The 16,545-nt window shown below is 57.0% G+C and overlaps 1 protein-coding gene across 1 annotated transcript; it reads right to left on the bottom strand.

Moving 5' to 3' along the window:
* Positions 1 to 567: 567 nt before the first annotated feature.
* Positions 568 to 15,636, bottom strand: SLC22A8 (solute carrier family 22 member 8; the record flags this gene model as incomplete). The annotated part of the gene is made up of 9 exons (XM_084236413.1): positions 568 to 1,017; positions 1,168 to 1,276; positions 1,995 to 2,209; positions 3,082 to 3,197; positions 3,355 to 3,478; positions 5,504 to 5,672; positions 6,097 to 6,251; positions 6,774 to 6,877; positions 15,301 to 15,636. 9 exons carry the CDS (start codon positions 15,634 to 15,636, stop codon positions 633 to 635), a joined length of 1,713 nt encoding a protein of 570 aa, XP_084092539.1. The 3' UTR covers positions 568 to 632.
* Positions 15,637 to 16,545: the final 909 nt, after the last annotated feature.

Genomic DNA, 16,545 nt, shown 5'->3' with positions numbered 1-16,545 from the left:
CTGTGGCATGTTGTTACGGCAGTCGGAGCAAATGCACGCAGACTGGGCATGTGCACACGCCAGCGCCTGGCATAGGCATGTGCACGTGCACATCTGCCCAGGTCGCCTGCCCTGCGTACCTGCACCTGTACGCACATCAAGGAGGACGGGTGGATGCGCAGGCTCCCGCACCCACACAGCGCCGGGCCCCCCCCAGCACCCCCTTCCCGAGCAGCTGACTGGAGGTCTTCACAACTGTTTATTGAAACCTCCCATTGAAGGGAAAGGGTGGGGCAAGAAGGGGGAAGTTGCCTCATTAGGACTGAACCAAGGGGCCTGGGGAAACTCAGAGAAAGGGGCTGGGACAACGGGGAAAGAGATCAACAGAGAAGGGCTGGACCGAGGAATGGAGGGACGTGGAGAGCAAGGGGCCACAGGATATGGCAAGGCCTGTGGCTGAGTTTTTGAACTGGCCAGGGCTGGGGAGGGGGGTCAGCTGGTGGAGATGCCTTCACTAAGTTTTCAGAAGACTTTCTGAGTCTTCTGGAGCATGGACCCACCCAGGGCCCCCTAAAGGGCAGTGGAGCCCAGAAGCAGGCAGGGACCTGGCTGGAGTTAGTCTCTGGAGGGCAGGGAAAGTGGGCCTATTGCCCTCAGCGGGGGCTCGGGCCAGGTCCATGAGGCTGTAGAGCGATCCTCTGGGTTGTTGTTTCTGCTTCGGAATCCTGCTTTGGCTTCTTTGCCCACAGGGGCCTAGGGAAGGAAAGCTCAGGCTTAGACCTGCTCCCCCTAGAGGAACAGTTGCTGGGTGGGAAGCGGAGGCAGGGGACTGACCTGTTTTCTACGTCTTCGATAGTCTCTGGCAAAGGCAGATTGAGGGTCTCAGGAAGGAAGAGGGCAGCACTGCCTCCCAGGAGGGCGATGGTCCCGAAGATGATGTTGGGGATGAAGGGTTGCAGCTCTCCTGTGATTTTCACCAGCGGGGCTGTCATGCTTCCCACACGGGTCCACAGGTTACTTATACCCAAACCTGTTTGTCTGGGACAATTCAGAGCTGAGATGATCAGTGTGTGTGTGTGTGTGTGTGCATTCTCAAAGGACAGCTCTGGGATGCCAGGACAGGAGGATGTCACTATCCCATCTGACCCTGTATCCACCAGCTGGGCCATATTCATGCCCAGCATTTACCTGATGACTGTGGGGTATAGCTCGCTTGTATAGAGGAAGAGGCAGCTGAAGGAGCTGGACAGGCACCCCTTCCCAAACACAGCCAGTACTGTCCTCAGGGTCTGCAAATCTGTAGAGGGAAGAAAACGCAGTGTACCTTGGGATTCAGGAACATTTGAGTGTTCTCAGTCCTCAGCAGACCTTATCTCCCTTTTTGCTTTGCCTGCTGGGAGGCTCAGATTCAAACTTAAAGCCGAGTAATAGCCCGCCTGGTATTCCTAATGCTTTGCAGACTTGTGTCCTGCACTGTTTGTGTTTTTCCCAGTATGATTGTCTATTCCCATTTATATGTTGTTCTTGTACCAAAATATCTCAGATTCCTTTGCAAGGATATAGGTGTATCAGCACACAGACATCTATATAAAATAAAAGTGGCTTTTCCAAAGCCCTGACAGAATTGGCTGCAGAGTTTTCCTTGAGCCCTGGGCTCTGGTGTTTCCCCATCCCAGCTGATCTTCTGTAGTGATATCACTCGGGCCACCGCCCCCCCCCCCGGAACCCCCCTCCCTACCCCCAGCAATTCCTCACACTGTCCAGGTGCTACCACACTGTACTGGTCTGACTCAGATCTGGAAAAGTGAAGCCATGTCATTTGTTTTCTAGATGTGATGAGCCCCTGACCTGAGCCCCTGACAGCATAAGGACCTGCTCAAGGTCACACAATGAATTGGAGGCAGAACTGAAGCCCCTGGTCCTAGCCTGTGACATCCATGATGCCCACAGACTTATTGGTCTGCAGGGGTCAGCCTCCTTCTGACTCGGGTCCTGGGGAAGCCCCAGCTCCTTACCCGCAGGCACAAAGATGAGAGCCAGGATGGAGCCTCCCGCCAGGAGCAGCGCAGTGCCCTGGGTGATGTGGCGGCCCAGGTGGCTCATTGAGAGAATGGTAATGAACTTGGCTGGGATGTCAACGCCTCCAAAGATGAGCTGGAGGAGATAGAGGTTGACGCCAAATTCTGCCACACCCATAGCCAAACTGTAGTAGGCAAACCCGGTGGAAAACCTGAGGGGCAGAGAGGGATTGACTGGCACCTGCAGTCAGGCTGGGGCTTCTCCCCATGCTGGTCATCTGGTCACCAGGGTGATGAAGAGTTTCATTTCTTGTCCCAACTGCTGCCGATTAACAGGGGCTTGGATGCCATTTCAAGGTCTCTGAGGTTGTGTGTGGGGTCAGTGAGAAAGAGCTGGGATTGATTGGGTGTGTCCAGGGAGCAGGGGGTAGTGCGAAGCACACTGCCCTCCAGAGGTGGTCAGGAATGGAGGGACTCGTGGGGGCCAGAGAAGGCAGTAAATAATCTCTCATGGTTAGATAATAGTTTAACCTCCAGGATGGGGGAGGTCAAAGTCACGTGGTACATATGAGTCAGACGCCCCCTCTCTCTAAGACCTGTGGGAACCTTTTGAGCATTCCTGGGCGAGGATGGAGGAGGGTCACAGAACCAGGTCACGGAAGAGGCTTTGCGGGTGCTGTGGGATGCCAGGCAGCAGAGAAGACTCAGTGGAAATCTGATTTCTGTCTTTCTGTCTGGCCTGGAGCTGCAGTCTTGGTCTGTGGGTACCGGAGGGGAGAGCTGGCCCGGGGGTGGGGACAGTGACAGAGAGGCACAGCGTGGGGCAGGGACATGAGATGTGAAGGGGCTTGCTCTGCAGGTGGGGCAGGCGTGACCCTGATGGTTGGATCTGGGGAGGCAGACGTGAGGACTGTCTCCTCATGCATCAGATTTCTGGGGTTGGGGCTGGGCCGGAGAGGCCCAGGGGAGGTGGTACTTTAACTCCTCTTGCAGGTGCCCTGACCTTGCCCTAGGTGAGCCTTCCAGAGGCCTTGGTCATCACCCCTGATTTGGTGGAGGTGCTGGGCTGTTGGGGGGCGGTTACCAGGCCAGGGAAAGACAGAAGGTCACACGGCGCAGGATGGGTGTCCGAAACAGGTCAGCTATGCTGTACTTAGCCTTGGACAAAGAGATCTCCTTCTGAAGGTTGAATTTGAGCTCCTTCGGGCAGAGAAAGGAGAGGGGCACCGTTAGTGGCCAGCTCGTAGGCAGAAAGAGGACAAGGGCTGGTGCCCCTACAGGACTTGGCCTGCGACATCAGATGTGGTGGCTGTTTGTGAGCAGGAAAACAGGCAAGACGAGGCCCCTGGGTCCCTACCTCCAGGCTCAGCTTTTCTCCCTCTTCCTTCTTGCCATTGAAGGTGGCCACCCACCGGAGAATCTCCAGGGCCTTCGTGGACTTTCCAGACAGGACCATCCAGCGCACAGACTCTGGTATCCACCTGGGGGCCAGAATCAAATCACACTGGCTCCCGCCCACCCTGGACGCCCTTTTGAGAGGTTCTGGAAGAATCAACAGCCGGACAAAGGGTGGGAGACCCAGAAACCCCAGCTGCCTCACTGCAGATTTCATGGAATTTAAACTTGGCCGAGCTCTGCACCTGGGCTGCCTGCAGCCAGCACAAATTCCAGCCTCTCTTCTGCCCCTTTCAGAAGAGCCTTTCCTCTGCCCCCCACCTGGGCTGCTTGTTTTGCTTGGGTGTCTTCCTTAGCTAGGAGCCTTGGCCCCAGGCCAAGGCAGGTGGGGCCTGGGGCAGGGACGGCATGTTCGAGGCTGGACAGCTGGAGGGTCCTCCGTCTACCTCCCCAGCCTTCCTTGGCCTGCATCCAGGTCCTGGGTGGGGAGGGGGCAGGACTGCCATCCCAGAAGGTCTTGGAAAGGAGCTAAGGTTAGCCAGGATTGTGGCTTAGAGAATGAGTGCGAGGATCCTTCGATTTTCCCTGCAAAGGACCGATTTTTCTGGGGTGTGAGCATAGCTTGGGGTCTTGGGATTGGTCAGTGGGCAGCTACCCCACTCTTTCTCTCTCTCCCCTGTCCCATACTTAGGGGGTTTCTCCTCCCTGAGCAGTCCCTGAGGGTCCCTAGGAGAAGGGGAATGGAGGATTGGGGAGACGGGAGTGGTGTTTGGCAAAGTCTGGCCGAGGTGAAGTCTGTTCTGGCTGTGGCCCCACAGGCACCCAGGTCCTGGCTCTGGTGAGGCCCATAGAGTGGACACTGGTCACCTGGCCTCAGACCAGTGACCCCAAAGGACGGCGGTGGCCTGCGGGGCCAGTTGCTGCCCTCCCCCTTGGCCTGGTGGTCTCTGTGCCAGCCCCGATAATCTTAGCCTGCTTTCACCAAGGTTGTCAATGACTTTCCCCCCAATACCACAGCCTGGGCCTGGGTGCCATCCTTTCCTCCCCGTTGAGCCCTCCTGTGGGGCAGGCGCTGTCACTCTGGGTGACTGGCGTTACTCGCTCCATTCTGCCTAGAAAATGACTGAGGTCAGAGTGGGTTGGGCTGAGCCCCAGACACACATGAAGGGGCCTGCAGCCAGCTGATCCCTGCCATCTTTCTGCTCCTGCTCTAGGCTGCGGACACTCCCTCGCTCCTCCTGGAACCCCGACTGTCTCTCTCACCCCAAAATTGGCCTGTCCTCGAGGAGTTTTCATTTCTGATGGGAGAGCCCATGCCGTTTCTGCCATCTTTTTCTGTAACCTTGGGGGGTATGTCACATCTGAACCTGGGGTCTCTTATCTGGGAAACAGGCGTGATCATTCACACAGAGAGACCTTGAGGATGGGAGCCGAGAGGGCAGTGCCCAGACTGGAGCCTGGCACGGGGTTAGTGCTCCAAAGGCCCCACTCCTCTCCCTGTTTGTCCACTGGGCCCTGGGCTTCAGCTCCGACCACTGCCGGGCCTTTGCTGTCCTAGCATGCGCTCGGCTTTGCGGTGTGGTTACAAGCTCCTGGCCCACTTGGGTCTCTGACCCGGACACCTGGTCTCTCCCAGGACCTCCTGTGGGGCACCTCTTTTAGCCCCCCTTTCCTGGTACCTCAAAGCCAGAAGTCCCCAAACTGGAGGGATTTCCTTCCTTTGGACTTGTGCCCCACCCACCTGGTCACCCCCTCTGTCTCTCCTGTCCCCCACTTGGGTCTGTCCTCTGTCGGGCCTTTCAGACTGACACCGCCAGAGGCAGTTCTGTTCCTCTGTAGAAGCCTGGTTCTCTGTGCCTCCACCTGGATTCCTCCGCCTGGCCCACTCCTGACCACCTCAACTGACTTCCTCCTTTTCCAGCTACCGGTAGCCCCCGAGTGCCCCAGACACCCGTGGACTCCTGCAACAATGCCCCGGGATGGAACTCCCTCATGACGCTGGGCCAGGAGGCTCCTGGGACACACAGCACTGGCCAGGCTGATGAGGCCTGAGCTCCCATGTCTGACCCGGTGGCTCTAAGGAGGAAAATGCAGAGGAGGGGGCTACATACCAGGACAACAGGAAGAAGGCGAAGAAGGGAGTGGACACGGTTAGCTGTAGCCAGCGCCACTGTGGGATGGCGTAGGCCAGGCCCGGCAGGATGAACTGGCCTGTGGTGTAGAAGTAGCCGAGGGCTGTGGACATGATGGCCCGCATCTGGGTGGACACCCACTCGACATCTGCAGGAGGAGCCCAATGGCCAGATTAGGGTCCTTCTAGACCCTGGACACCTCCCTGTGAAGGGGCGCCAGCCCTGGACCCTGCAGGGTCAGGCTACTTGATCTGACACAGTCCTAAGGGGTCATTGCCCCATTTTATAGATGCTGTAAGGCTCAAGAAGCTGGGATTGAAAACTGCTGACTCCCAAGCCCACGCTCTTGACCTCCTCTCCAGTTGCCGGTGACCGCCCTGGTCTGTGGATGGCATGCTCAGTGCCCGGCAGGGGTGAAGGGGTTCTTGGTGTTGCTAACTGCTGCGATTAGGCTTGTTGGTGTTGCTGTGTTCAGGGAGCCTCTGAGGTTCTGTGACCACAGGGAGCCAGATCCCACTCTCTGTGATGCTCCCCAAATGCCTGTTCCCCTGCCCTCTCCCACTGGGGCTCACTCAAGATCACGGTGCTCTGGGTAATGCCTGAGATGCCACAGCCGCACAGGAAGCGGAAGACCATGTAGACGGGTAAGGTGGGGCTGAAGGCTGCGCCCGAGCCGCTGGCCGCCAGCAGCAGGTAGCTAAACGTCAGGATGGGCTTGCGGCCAAACCTGCAGCTCGAGGAGAGGAGGAGCCGGTGAGCCCTGGTGGTAAACCGCCAAGGCTGGTGGTTCTGCCAGCCCGGGGCAAAGGGCTAAGCTCCCCACCTCCCAGGAGCCGGGGCAGGGCATGTAACTCCCTCCCCAAACAGAGTTTTTCTGGCAATTGCTCTTTTTGACAAGTTTGCGATTAGAGATTTGAGTTAATGAGTGATCGCCTCTACCCCCAGCTTAGTCGCCTGAGTGGGGTCAAAGGACCACCAGGCCTAAGAAGTCCATGCACGCACCTCCTCTGTTCTACGACCCTGACAGTGTCCCAGACCCTTGGGGCTCCCCCAGGTATTGGGAGCCTGGAAGCCTCAAGAGGCCAGGGCTTCGGTCTAGAGGACTGGGAATTGTCCCAGGTCACACCGTAAAGTCCATGCCTCCCGCCTCCCCTGGCTCTTTGGCTCTTGGGTGTGCATGGGAGGAGCAGAGAGGGGCCGGGTTGTCTCCCTGGATTGTGTGTCCCCTTGGGAGGCCCCAGGATCTCACCGGTCAGACAGGTCTCCCAGCACGAGCCCCCCAATCAGTATGCCTGCCATGAAGATAGACTGGGCCATCTCTTTCAGTTTGTTGGAGCTGCACACCAAGTCCCACTGCGCGAGAGAAAGGGAGGGCAGCGCTCAGCCCAGGCTGTCGGCACAGGTCTCCCCCACCCCATGCACTGGCTCACTCTCCCGACTTCTCTGACCCGGCCTCCTTGACTCTGCTCAGTTCTTTGGGTCCTGACAGGTCTTAGGGTTCCAGGAGGCTCTCAAGCCTGTGTGGCCACCATGTGACTTCCAAAGTCGGCTCAGAGGTCACATCCAGTCTTGCCCCCAACCTCTCCAAGCTCGCCTGCACACTGTGCTCCCGGCATGTCTCCACCCCGCCTCACAACACCCCAGGTCCAAGGTCAGTGCCTCTGCCTGTACCCTCTCTATCCCAGGGGACATTATTGCTGTGAACCACCTTCATCCCACACCCTCAGTCTTTCCTCCGCTTCCTCCTGCCCATCAGCCTCTGCGTGTGTTCAAAGCCCTCATCTTAGGGCCTCTCCCTTCCGTTCGAGGCTGAATCTCTTGAATGGGGACCCACACTGGCTAGCGCCCTGTCCCTATCCTCATCCCCTCAACTCCACCCCAAACACTCTACTGAGACTGGGCTCACCAAGGTCACCTATGACATCATTTCCCCTATGCCTAGTAGAACCTCAGGACCAGCCTAATTTGACCTTGGGTAGCGTGCGACACTGCCGACCTCTGTCTCCACTGGTCTTTCTCGCATGCCCCCATGGGCTCCTCTCTTCCTACCCTTTAAAGTTTCCCCAGGACTCTTCTTTTTATCCACTTTCCCCAGGAAATGCAATCTGCTCGGGTGTCTTCAGTTCCCATTTGATTGCAAAGACCCCAAAACCGTATCATCAAGCCACCCACGCTCCTGGTTTCAGATCAGCAGATCTGGCCACCTCCCTCCCTGGATGTTGCACCTGCCATGTGGGCATCTGAGACCCCACTCGCTGTGAGGTCTTGCCCTCTATGACTGGGAAAGCTTTTTGGGCTCCTTCCTCCCACGCCACCCTCCCTCGGTTCCCCAGCTTCTAACTTTCCAATATTTCTTGAATCTGGAATCTTGTGTTTCAGCTGCTGCTGCCTAGCGCTGGCCTTGTCAGCTCGCCCTGAGTCAGGGACAGCAGCTGGTGCAGACCGCACGCACAGGCACACTTCTAAGGAAGCCTTTCCATGCTCCACTTCAACCCTCACAACCACCTGAGGATGGGGTGCTCCTAGCACCCCTTCTTACAGAGAGGAACCCTACCAGTGCAGGTCTCCTGCCTACACCCCACTCCCTCTTGCCTGCGCTTTCCCTGATAACCTGCGTGGTTTTCTAAATGCTGCTCAGATCAGGCTCCTGTCTTGTCCCAAGACTCCCCGGCTTCCTCTCGCTCTTTGGGTGAAGAAGGAGACCTGTTAACATGGATGCTTAAAGCCTCGCGCTCTGGCCCTGCCTACCTATCTGGGCTAATCTCCTGCTAATGCTCAGCATGCACCCTTTGCCTGAATTACTTGTGTAATGAAATGGAGAATTTATTCATCAGAAATGCCTCCCAAAAATGTTTTGGAAGCAAAAGCGTGTGGGGGAGGAGTCTCACATCCCAGGCAGCTCTCTCCACTTTCCCCTGCTAGAAGTGAGGGGTTGGGGGTGGAGGGAGACCCCCACATCCTCAGAGTGGCCTAGTGTGGCCAGCAAGCCCAGGGAGCACTTCTGGCCAGGAAGGGAGACTGCATGGTGGGGGTTGGGGAAGGGAATGGAGGCAATGAGGGGGTGTGAAGAGGGGTCTGCCAGTGGGTGTCTAGGGAGACTTCAGGTGCTCTGTGGCCTGCTGTGGGAAGCCCCTTTGGGAGCACGAGAAGGAAACACCTACTGTGCTAAACTCCGTGTCCCCTCTCCCCCTTAGGAAATAGCAACTTCCCAGGTGACCCTGAGGCTGGGTGGGACCACCTAGCTCTTGACAGTCCAATGGGAGTGGAAGAAATTTAGGTATTGATTCAGGGGGAGTCCCTGGCTGGACCTGTGTGGGGATGGAGAAAGCTCTGGGCCGTGTGTTGCAGATGGCAGGTTGCCTTAGTCCAGCCCCCCAATGGCCCTGGAGGACAGAGTCACCCATCTGTCTAAACTATCTACCTTGGAAATATTGTGTGAGGAAGAAACCACTTTTGTATCTTTAAGCCATGGGATTATTGTTGACCTTTTTGTTGTGGTGACCTAGCCTATACTGACACATCCCACAAGAAGCTGCAAATGGAGAATTGGTTCCTGCTCCCTCCATGCTATTTAGTGCTGCAAGAAATCAGTCTGTTTGGCTCATGAAAGGGTCAAGGTCATACGTGCTGGTGTGAGGCCTGATCTCTTGGGGCCTTGTTCCCACATGCATGGGGCTTGTGGTAAACCAGCTGTTGCAGGCAGTTTCTACCAGAAAACAGCCATTTCCAGAAATACCATTCCTGGAATGGACTTTGAGTCATAACTGCCCATTTGGTGCTGGCTGCTCTGTCCCTCACCCTTCACTCTCCACTCCATTCACACTGGTCTTTTGTTGTCCCTTCAGCCAGGCAGGCACCTCAGAACCTTGCATGTGGGGCTCTCGGCCTGGGATGTTCTACCACTTGACCACTTGGCTTGCCCCTTTACCTCCTGAGATCTTTGTTCAAATGTTATCTTTTCAATCAGAGTTTGCTTGACCACCCTATTTAAAATGGTAACCCCAGCAGCCTGTCCCTCCACCCTACTTTATTTCTCTATGACATCTTTTTCTATTTATTTATTTTTTGTTTCTTCCCTAAGAAGGCCATCTTGATGAGGGCCTGTTTTGTTCACTACTGAACTTCCATTGCCTCAGTAGGTGCTCAATAAATGCTGGTGGAACTGGATAAGAGAACATTCCACAGAAAGTACAGAGAGCGGTCGAGCCTTAGAGGTTAGTGATACGATGCTGTCTAAATGAGAGGTCATAGGGCCACACTCTAAGTGTGATGTGGAGGATGTGGAGGCCAGACAGGCAGTGTCCAGGCTGCATATATTGGACACATAACCTGGAGGATGGCCCGGGGGCCTGGGGAGAGTCGGAAGGACACAAGACTCGGGGCCCGGCTGCTTAGTGACAGTACAGACTTCACTTCTCTGTGGCTTAGTCTTCCCGTCTGGAATGTCGGGGGACAGGGCCCCTGGTCTCAGGAGTGTGAACACCCGAAGGCATGAACGGCACTCTACCTGGCCAGCGGTCATCGCTCAGTGCTCGAGAGATGTCCCTTGTCTCCAGACCTGGGATGTGTGACACAGTAGAAAGGGCGTGGATTCTGAAGATGGGACTCCTGTAAAAACTTGACCTCCCCATCACGGCTGGGGGGCCACCTTCTGACTCTGAGCCCAGTGTCCTCTGTGAAGCAAGGGTGACAGTGCCTGGATGGCAGGCTGGGAGAAAACATGCACAGCACCAGCCAGGGACTTGCACACAGTGGGCGTTCATGGAGTGAACTCCTGGCCTTACGCACCCCTGGGGGCCCCACCTTTGCACGTGATTCTAGGGAATCTTGTCATCTCTGTTGGGGGCTCTCTGTTCCACAGGCGGCAGTCAGATTGGAGGTGATGATGGGGAGATGTTAAGAGGGGGACCCAGGGCAGTGTGGGGGACGAGCATGTGGGAACGTGGGTAGGAGGAGATCTGGAGACAAGGGATGGATAGGTGCTCTCGGAGGCGGGCAGCCTGGGGACCTGGGGCAGAGGTGGAGCAAGTCCTGAGACTTGGCAAGGTCTCCTCGTGGTGCAGACCAGGTGGGTCCTCGGGGCAGTCTTGCTGCTCCCCCAGCAGCTGGCTGGGACCTGCAGTGACCCGTGTGGGGGAACGAGATTCTTATGGCCCCACGGACAGGACAGAAGCCTCAAACTCAGAGAGGGCTCACAAGGGCCTTTGAGGGAAGCACCTGCTGATCCAAGCCCAGACACAGGCCACTGAGTTGGACCTTGGGACCCCCCGGCTGAGCTGGGCAACTGCAGGGCTGAGGTTCAGTTGTAGGGAGCTGCTCTCTAGGAACCCAGAGCCCAAATCCATGCTCCCCACAATTTCCAGACTTAAAAGAAAGGCCTTTGTTTCCTCTTAATGTCCTAGTAAAGCTCCTTCTGAAAAACACCAAGCTTGTCTCTGCTGAAGTCAGAGAAAGGAATTTGTGGTCCCCTCTGCCAGGAAAGCTTAGGGGATCAGGAGGGGGTGAGAAGCTGCCCCTGACTGGGCCTGGTGCTGCACTGGCTCAGGGCACCAACTCAGTCCAACCCCCAACCCCTAGGAGAGAAGGCTCTTATTACCCCATTCTGGGGATGGGGGCTGGAGAGCAGGGTGGGGCGCTGAGGCTGCACCCAGCCTGTGCTCCTTCCAGAGGAGGGCTGGGCATGCAGAATGGACTGTGAGCCTGGTGGAGCTGTGACAGCCAGTTCACCTCTATAGGGGGTTCCCCCTACTCTTCTGGCGGTGCCCAATTTGCCTAATCTCAGGACCTCTGCAGCAGGGAACATTCTGGCCTGCATTCAGTGCTGTCCTTGGGCCCCTCCTCGCTCTCTTCCTCCATTTCACTGTCAGAAATGGACAGTTCTGGGGTTGTGACATGCCTAGTAAATGGCAGACTTGGGTTTTGACTTCTGCTGCGTGAGCTCGGTGCATGACTCCATGATGGTCCATGGGTGACCACCCAGCCCATATCAAGTGGGTCACCTGGACAGACCGGTGGCCAAGGCTCTGCCTTTCTTGGAAGCACCAGCCTGCCCAGGCAGGCACCTCCAGCCAGCAGCTGGAGCCAGGCACCTCCAGCCAGACACCTCCAGCCAGCAGCCTCCACCAGAGCCCTGGCCCTACCACTGCTCTGCTCCTACCCCAGGGCAGGGAAGAGGATGTCCTACCCCAAGCAGCGAAGCACAGATTTGCCATGCACTGCACCACAGACAAAAATCAGGGGGCTCACCCCTGTGGCGCTTTGGCACCAGTGCCTGATGGTCCCCTGGCTGGGTAGGGACCCCTCCTAGGTGCTTTCATAGCTGAGAGTTCTTGGGCCTGGCCTGGACCTGATCCAGTGAAGGGCGCAGTCCCCGAGGCCTGGTGAGCTTCTGCATTTTGCCGGGATGCAGATTCACACAGCTCCAGCGTCTGAAAGGGGCACCGGGAACTCGGCTGGCATAGACTGACGCTTGACCAGAAGCCAGACCTGCAACCTCAGCCCTTGCCCAGGCTCCTTGGAGCCCACAGGCCTGGAAGCCCGGAGGGGAAGTGAGTCCCAGCATCAGCTGTGTCCGTGTCCCTCCCGCCAAACTCCACCTTCCTTCCTTCCACACTAGCTGAGCACTCACTGCACCTTGTCCTGGCAGGGAGGAGGTTGGCGGGAGACACCTGCTTGCCTGGACCCTTGGGGAGGCACATCTGAGGATCACCCCTTCTTGGCTCAGGGCACACATCCTGGCTCTGGGTTCTGGAACTGACTCCAGGTCTGTCTCCAAGGCTAGTCCCTCCCTGGTCTGCAAGGTGGGATCAGGGAGGCGCTGGCCTCAGAGGGTTGTGAGGACTCAGTGAGTCTGTACAGTCACATGTGGCTGCACTATGGGGCTATGCCCCAAGAAATGCATCCCTAGGGGACTTCGTTGCCTCTGGGCAGCAGAGCCCACACGCACCCCGGGCTGTTTGGCACAGCGTGTGGGGCTCTACACAAGACTGTGCACGGAGGACTCAGAACTGATGGTGCCAGCCAGGACAGACCATCATGGTCACGCCTGAGGGAGTTTGCTTTTTCCACTGCGGAGGACCTGGCCCGGTTTCTGCATCTGTCTCCCTGGACCACATGTGCTGAAGTCATCCACTCATTTGGAAACTTATTTATAGGTATTGAGGTGTCTCCCTGCCTGTCTCTCTCTCCCCTTCCATCCCTCCCATTCATTCAGTTTCCGAGTCCCACAGATCCTGACTCCCTAACTTCTCTGACTTCTGCCCCGTTCCCACTGCCTCTTCCATCGGCATCTTTGTCCTGGATCCCTTGACATCCGCTCTCCTGACTCTGTCCTGCTGGACTAAAACTCTAGCAGCCTCTGAGATCCCAAGGGGCCACTCCCCTGCTTAGCCCCATGCCCTGGCTCCCCGCAGCTCTCAGGCCAGAGCCACACCTCCTCAGCAAGCAGCCGGCAGCCTCTCCTTCCCAGGCCTGGAAGTTGCTTCCCAGGCCTAGAGGCCTGGGAGGCAGCTGTGCCCACCCCCACCCACCCCCAGCCCTCGCCCAGCCTGTGGTCTTCCTGTCTGCTGCTGTCCTAACTGCTGTGCTTTCTTCATGTTCCATGACCGCATTGACTCCATCCCTTATGCCTGGGGGTCCGCACCCACTCTGGCCCACTCACTGATTCTCCTTCCTCCTTCACGTTCAGAGAGGGCATGGCTGACTCCAGCAGGTCACCTGAATCCCCCCCCACCCCCCCCAGCCTGGTTCGTTGCCCCTGCTCTGGGCTCCTGCAGCATCCGGGTTTACAAAGTTCATGTCAATTCCAGCCACAAACATCTATTCCACGGAGCACCCCTCTGTGTCAGCCACAGTTCTGGCTGCTGGGGATACAGCAAGATCCCACTGAAGACCCCACCTCGGGGTGTGGTTGCTTCCTGCCACACTGCCTGTGATCCTTGAGGGTGGGTCTGCCTCCCCACTAGAGGGGACCTCCTGGAGGGTTGGGGGGCCAAGGTGGTCTTTACTCTGCGTCATGCATACAGCTGTCCATAAAGTTTGTTGGATGCTGCATGCACTTCAGGCACTGTGCCTGGCGCTGGGGATCAAAGTACACTTGACAGGGAGGGAAGATAATTTAGCAGGTAGTGGCGTCAGCAAACCTAATAGTTTGGTCACTACGTTGGGGTCAGGGGCGTGCATTCAAGTCTTGAATCTGCCTTTTTTAAAGCAGTGTGACCCTGAGAAGCATCTTAACCTATCTGTGCCTCAGTTCCCATGGGGAGCATGGGCTTCTAATACCACGTTCCCGATTCATCAGGAAGGTTAAAATTATTAATATTTATAAAAGCCTTCAAAACAACACCTTGCATATACTAAGCACTTTATAATAAATAAATATTCTTGAACAAATGAGTAACAATCTAGACTCTGAACATAGAATGTCCTGGACCCTGAACATAGACTCTGAACATAGAATGTCCTGGACCCTGAACATAGACTCTGAACATAGAATGTCCTGGATTAAAATCCTACCTCTGCCAGGTCCTAACTCTGTGTAACCCTGGGAAAGGTGTGGGACCAGGTTAAGCTAGGTTTCCTTGTCTGTGAACTGAGATACTAATAAATACTTAAGCTCAGAGGCCATTGTCTGGGATCCCATGATCCCCTGCCACAAACACACAGATCCTGCCTGGCACAGGCTGGCACCGGGCAAGGGCTCTGAAAGGCACCTTCTCTAATGAGTAAAAAGCAAGATCCTGCCCTCAAGGGACTCATTGCTCCCCAAGGGAGAATGAAAACATTGGCCTCTGCTCATCGCTCAGATGCCACCTCCTCCAGGAAGCCTCCCTTGAATCCACTTTTGAACATCAACATTTGTCCCCCCGCCTCTCTTATGGGCTGGAGCTATAAATAATTCCAGTTCTGAAAATGATCAGCTGTGTGGCACAGGGCCTTCGCTTCCCTTCTCTGAGTCTTATTTTTTTGGATCTGCAAAGGAGATGAAATCACCTTCAGCAGCATATCTTTGTGGGAAGCAGATCGTGGGAGACAGTCTGCAAAGCACCACACGCGCCTGGCAGTTTGTGAGTCCCAGGAAATGCCGGTCTCATTTCTTTCCCTCCACCCTGCCACGGTCTCTGCCTGGCTTGTTAGTTCATTCCAGAGGCTGATTTAACTCTGTCCTTCCCGGACATGCAGGTAAAGACTCCGTGGATGAATGGGGGCGTGAATGAATGGGAAGTGGCCCCTCGCAAGACCGTGGGGGTGGAGGACAGTTTTTTGGGCCAGCACAGGCGTGATTCAAGCCTGCCCTCTGCCCCCTTCCTCGCACCCTCCATCTCAGGGCCTTTGCACAAGTTGGAATGTTCCTCCTTCCCCACCCTGCCTAGCTAACTCTGCCGGACATTCTTATCTCAGCTACAGGGTGGCTTCTCCAGGGAAGCCCCACCATGGCCGCCCCCGCCCCCACACCAACCCGGGGCTAGACCAGAGTCGAAGGTCACAGCCTAAGCACTTCCAAATTGTAACCTGACATTTCTTTGGGCAGTGTTTTCTTTAAGGTTACCCCTCCTAGGGTGTGGGCCTGGGGGAGCAGGGAGGGTGCGTTTTTTTGTATCCCCAGAGTTCAGCACTGTGAATGGGCTGTAGAATCCAGGTTTGTGCTCCGAGCTGTTGGTTGTTTGCCTCTGTGCCAGATCCTTCCTCTGCCTGCCCAGGTGCTGCTCTGGGCCCTAGGCTAGGCCCCGATGCCCTCCCGTCCCTGGGGGCTGCGGGGCGGGGAACCTGGGGCTTACCTCGGTCACAATGGAGTGGCTGGCGCTGATGTTGTAGACCCAGCCATCCAGGCAGGGTTCGGTGGCCCCTTGGGTGCTGTTGAACAGGCTGGCGTTGGGCGGGTGGACAAAGCGGAGGCATGGCTCAGGTTTCCCGGTCAGGCCCATGGGGAGCACCCAGGGCCCAGCGGAGGCGTTGGGGGGCGGGCGGCAGTGGTGGGCGGGGGTGACGGCCGTGAAGATCTGCAGCAGGTTGTGGTTGGCCATGCCGAGGATCGGGAGGCCCAGCAGGACCATGTTCAGGATCTGGAAGGGGCCGTTGCTGCCCATGCGGTCCACAAGTTCGGCAAAGGTCATGGTGCAGGGCAGGAGGAGCCAGAGCTGTGGGCAAGGCGTGAGGCCATGGAGAGGTCTGTGTGCACCTGTGTGGGGCATCGGCATGTGCATGGGTGGGAGCTGGGGGCGTGCGCAGAGCAGTGTCCTGGTGTGGTGCCCAGGGTGTGCACCCGCAGGTTGACATGTTGCTGCACGGGGATGAACCGTGAGTGCACTCAGCTGTGGGTGCAGACCTGGGCGCTGGGCTGTGGTACTGGGCTGTGGTGCAGGGCTGCCCGGTCCTCCACCGCGATGTGTGCATTTGGGCTGGTATACAAGGACCGCGGGGTGGATGTGAGAGTGCAGCTATGGGTGCGCAGGCAGCTGGTCACCCCGCTGCATGCATGGGGCGTGCAGGACATGCGTCTTGGACCTTAGCTACCAGGATGGATGGTGAGGACAGCTTGCTGGGTGGCCTGAAGCAAAGACTGCCCCGAGCCCAGGGCTTGCTGGCTTTGGGCTGTCCTCTAGGGCTGGGCCCAGCACACTGGGGTCGCAGAAGGGGCCAGGGCAAATCCCCAAGGGAATAAGGTTCTTGGTCAGCCATCGGAGGAAGTAGGGCTGGGTGTGGGGGCCTCCCAGGGGTCTCTGGGGGCTGGACCTGGGGTGTCTTCCTCACCTGTTGGCGGGTCTGGCTCCCTCTGGCTGGGCTGGTGGGCGAGGTGGTTGGTGCACTCGCTCCGTCCCGGTCCAGTCAGGCAGCTGCTGCAGTTGGGCAGCCCGGCTCCAGCCAGCAGTGTTTGTGCCTTCCCCAGGGGGGCTTATATAAGGCATAAGCTGTTCCCCGGGCTAATGTTTGACTTTCCTTTGAGGATTAATGGCACGGCAGAGCTCTATGGACCTACCAAGCCCAGCTTTCTCAAAGGGCTGCCTCAGCAAAGACTGGGGTGG

Source organism: Talpa europaea (assembly GCF_964194135.1).
Source record: "Talpa europaea genome assembly, chromosome: 1".
NCBI classification, from domain to species: domain Eukaryota; kingdom Metazoa; phylum Chordata; class Mammalia; order Eulipotyphla; family Talpidae; genus Talpa; species Talpa europaea.
Note: the sequence above shows the minus strand (reverse complement) of the source record. Positions and strands in the feature narration are given on the sequence as shown.